The sequence below is a fragment of the Eschscholzia californica genome, unplaced genomic scaffold, assembly GCF_041429995.1.
Source record: "Eschscholzia californica isolate CP2 unplaced genomic scaffold, dmEscCali1.0.p SCAF_4, whole genome shotgun sequence".
Taxonomy (NCBI): Eukaryota; Viridiplantae; Streptophyta; class Magnoliopsida; order Ranunculales; family Papaveraceae; genus Eschscholzia; species Eschscholzia californica.
Genome location: NW_028238461.1, coordinates 39,754,359 through 39,758,581, shown reverse-complemented (window position 1 = coordinate 39,758,581; position 4,223 = coordinate 39,754,359). Strand labels below are relative to the sequence as shown.

The 4,223-nt window shown below is 36.9% G+C and overlaps 1 protein-coding gene across 1 annotated transcript; it reads right to left on the bottom strand.

Annotated features, from left to right (window-relative positions):
• Positions 1 to 307: 307 nt before the first annotated feature.
• On the bottom strand, positions 308 to 3,984 carry AMI1 (amidase 1). The gene is made up of 9 exons (XM_086633972.1): positions 3,668 to 3,984; positions 3,399 to 3,551; positions 2,340 to 2,464; positions 1,783 to 1,908; positions 1,439 to 1,621; positions 1,179 to 1,323; positions 927 to 1,095; positions 673 to 807; positions 308 to 575 (listed from the first exon to the last, which is right to left on the bottom strand). Exons 1-9 carry the CDS (start codon positions 3,778 to 3,780, stop codon positions 426 to 428), a joined length of 1,299 nt encoding a protein of 432 aa, XP_086490098.1. The 5' UTR covers positions 3,781 to 3,984; the 3' UTR covers positions 308 to 425.
• Between the last annotated feature and the right edge of the window lie 239 nt (positions 3,985 to 4,223).

Genomic DNA, 4,223 nt, shown 5'->3' with positions numbered 1-4,223 from the left:
TGGGAGCTGGAGGTGTTGGTAGTGGAAGTAAAATGAACTATTGGAATGACCTTACATGCAATTTGTAGATACAATTGGAACATGCAATTTAAGAGAGAGTATTAATTAGAAACAAATCCAATAATAGTAATTGTAGTAACAAAAACGTCTGTTCTTGGAGAAGGAAAGTGGTTCATCTTCATAATAGTTCTCGACCAATTCATAAGGAATAAAATCTGATATGAAAGTTTTCGTGCCCGAGGCACGGGCTACGCCTAGTATATATACGTATAGAATCTCATAGCATATTTGCAAAAGCTAGTCGACATAGTGACAATACTTCCCGCTAATTTTATTAACCTTTTCTGTCTTGAGAAAAGGTAAGATAATATTAAAAGACCGAATGGCGTTACAGATGAACTTACAACTTAGATACAAAGTATGAATTAACTAGATTTTTCAGCATCTTCAACCATTTCTTTGAGTGTTCCATAAAGGGTCTCCACAAGATTAAGTAGAAATCCATCTCTACCATGTTTCGCTAACAGAGAAACAGACACCGGGAGGTTATCATATGTACCCAATGGTATGCTCACCTGTGATTTCAAAATAATAAAAAAGAACGCAATTATGTCCTGTTACCGATAATGGGATGAGTCTTTGTATTCCGTTTATGGAAATCATATAATATACCTGGCAAAACCCAGAAACTCCAGCAATGGACAATAAACTGAATGCTCTTACACGAAAAGTTTCCAATGCACTTCCTTCTGTCTGTAGTTTTGGTGGAGGCCCAGGAACTGTAGGGATCACAAGTACTCCAAAATCCTACCGGAAAATATCACCGGAACTTCGAAAATAAGAGATACTAGAGAAATTTAAACCATGAGTTGATCATTAAATACCATGAAAAGTTGACATCAGAAGTTGATTTGTAATTGAATTACCTCAAGAAGTGCACTGAGAGCCTCAGAGAGTTCCGCCTTCACCAAGTGACAGATTTCGATGTTTTCATCAGTTGACTTGATGGCCTCCCAAACACGTTCTGATATACCCGGTCCTAGACGTGGATTGGATTTCGTAACCCACTCTTTGTGGTTATTCTTGAACTCAAACCTATGTTTATAAATGTTATTGTAACAAGGATCCAATTCGTGAGAAATAACGGAATGATACATACTGACGTGGAGCAATTTTACCTCTGAAGAGATCTCATAGCAGCTGAAAGAGCTATCAAGGAAGGTACATATCCTTGATGTTTATTTTCTTTGTCCATAAAGTGTTCCAAACTTGGAACTCGATCGGTAACAAATTCACCGAGGTTTCTATGTTGTACGACTTGAGCTGCAGAAGTAAGGTTACAAATATTTGGAGATTAATCAATTGAGTAGGCAAACATGGAGAAAAGAATAGCACTCCATGTAAACGGAAATAAATTATAGTCGGCTCAACCACTTACACCCGAATAATTTCTCCACAGATTTAATGAGAACTTGTGTTAGTCGATTACTTGGTATATTGAGAAGTTGAAAACAGTCATCAGGAATAATAATACGATTAGGTGGCATAAGATCCACATTATGTAACTTTAATAGAACTCGTCCTACCCGATTTAAGATTTCAGGATCTCTAGCAAACCATCCTGCAAAAATAACTAAAATGTAAAATACTACACACGACCTTCACACCAAGCGAGTTAAGTGACCTTTTGGTTGATAGTTTATATCTCGATAATATGATAGACTGAAAAGGAATTCTTTACTGACTAAGAGGATTATTTGTAGAATAATGTTGATTAGTTACCAACAGTATCGAAGCTTTGAGCCATAGGAACAACACCAATGGAAGAAACAGCGGCATGCGAAGGTCGAAACCCAAAAATTCCACAATATGATGCAGGAACTCTTACACTTCCTCCAGTATCAGTACCTAAAATGTGAAACCCATCCCAAATGTCATCACATTTTGCTATAACAAATAGAACTAAAGTAAGTTAAGTCGATAGTTCTTTCAGAAAAACTGGACTAGTGTTTTATAATATGGTTATGATGAGAATGATATTTGAGCATACCCCCATCTAACTCTTGTGAAATGTAATGGATTTCCTTATCCTCTTGTTCTAAATTAACAATTATTGTCGAAGTACGGAAAAAGGAGCTCATAAATGCTTGTGAACATATAAAACAAACTAATATAGAGTCGATCATATAGAAGTATGAAACAGATTCTAATAGCAAGCGAAAGCACCATATAATTTATTTATTGGAAAAGGAGTTTCTTTTCCTTGTAGTAGAGATAAATTAATAACTCATAACCAACCATAGAAGAAAAACTTAAGATTCTCAACTAAGAAAATTCACCTAAAGAGAAATCTACAAGCCCTGCGGAAACTGCCACAGCTGATCCACTGGAAGATCCTCCAGGTATCCGATCTGGAGCAGATGGGTTAATGGGGGTTCCGTAATGTGTGTTTTCTCCATTTATACTGCCAAAGTTGTTCAAAACAGAAGCAAGAGAGTATATATAAGTAACTTTGATATACATAAAACAGAGTCATAAACCATTAAGTAAATGCTTAATGAAGAAATTTCCACTATACCCTGTAAATATCAAGCAATTAATCAATATGAATAACTTCTTCACTAATTAGAATATTCGAAACGAAAAAGACAATTACTTCAAGAACTATATCCGTCTTATACTACATACTAGGCTTTATACTCTCATTGGACCTTACAAATACGGAGCCTAAATTAAGATTTCGTGTTAAAATTGTTTTTGAGGGAAATCAAAATTGAAAGTATACAAGAGAGCAATATGATTGTTTGATAGTAAAGCTCTTTAGTTGAGTGGTGGCATGTATATCTCTGCAAAAAAGTATAATTGTTAAAGGCCGTCGTTTTGGGGAAACAAGAAAATTTTCCGTAGTACAGAAGTTTGCATGGAAAAAATATTTGTTTCTTTTTCTGTATCTCGAAGCCTCAGTGCATCTTCTTCTTCTCTTTACTCGGAAAAAGTCCCTGACAAACTTCCATTGTCGGCGACCTTAAATTTCTTTTTTCTTCTTCGTCCTCTCCTCCCACCACCACCACTGGCTGGAACCACCGACACCTTCGATCCGGATTCTCTCTCCTCCTCCTCTCCCTAGTTCCCCTCCGCCAGCAGGAACACCGGCAAAGGGGGAGCTTCGTCTTCATGAAGGAGTTAAAGAGAAAACTGATTGTTCCACCCAAATGGTCTTGTTTCCTCGGAAAAGATGTTTGTTTCCCAAAACATTCTCATCAAAACCAACTCTCATATATATGAAAAAGAAAATCATAAAGCTCTGGAAAAAACTGTAATGAAACGAGAGAATAAAGCTAGAAAGTAAAAACCTATAATCAAAGATGAATTAGGTCAAGAAATTGGAATATTGATACCTGTAAGCCATTTCATCCATGACAGTTTTACCAACACAAGTAGCACCAGCTGCCAAGACTGATAAAACAGCCGGAGCTGTTGATGTTGAAACTGGATGAGTTCTTTCCCAATCTGGGTTTCCAAATCCAGTTACATATCCTTCTATATCAAAACTTCATTCAAAAAATCAAACCCATTAGAATTTTGTAACCAAACCTCAAATATAAAGCAAAAAAAAAAAAAGAAAATCAAAAAACTAAATTTGGGAAATCGTGGAAGATATGATTACATGTCTTTGACGGCAAAAGTTAGATCGTTTAAGGGAAGAATCTGGGGAGAAGAAGTTGGTGGATTTAGAATGAATTTCTCAGTGAAAGCTCCGAATTCTGATTTTTCATCCATTTCTTTCTCTGTCTACTTAATTGGTCGTTGAAGTGTTTGAGTATATATATATATATATATATATATATATCTGTGGAGAGAGAAAGTAAAATCAGAGAGATAATGCCGCCATGGTTGATGGCTGGGTTGAGTTACTGAAAAAGAAGTGGATAAGTCGATTTCCAAATGGGATTTTGTTTGTAAAGAAGAACCAAATCTACTTTTGGTCCACGTGTCAGCTGAAATGCCATTTAAAAGTTGCTTTCTTCCCCTGGAACACTTTGTTTAAGGGGGAGCCTCTATAGGCGCCTTCCAAAAATGCTATACGCACCTCCTGTGAGTAGGGGTGGGAATCGGTCCGGTCGGGACGACCGCGGGCCTTAACTTCATCGGTCGGTCTCGGTCGGGCACTCAAAATCAATGTTCGCTTATTTACTCGGTCGGTCCGGTCCGGTCAAAATCAA

Excerpts from the sequence above, each read along its gene's own strand:
- AMI1 (XM_086633972.1), bottom strand. The coding sequence starts at position 3,780 with ATGGATGAAAAATCAGAATTCGGAGCTTTCACTGAGAAATTCATTCTA. Across the intron at positions 2,465-3,398 it reads ATGGATGAAATGGCTTACAG|TATAAATGGAGAAAACACAC; the intron begins GTATCAATATTC and ends CAACTTTGGCAG. Across the intron at positions 1,096-1,178 it reads GCTATGAGATCTCTTCAGAG|GTTTGAGTTCAAGAATAACC; the intron begins GTAAAATTGCTC and ends TTATAAACATAG.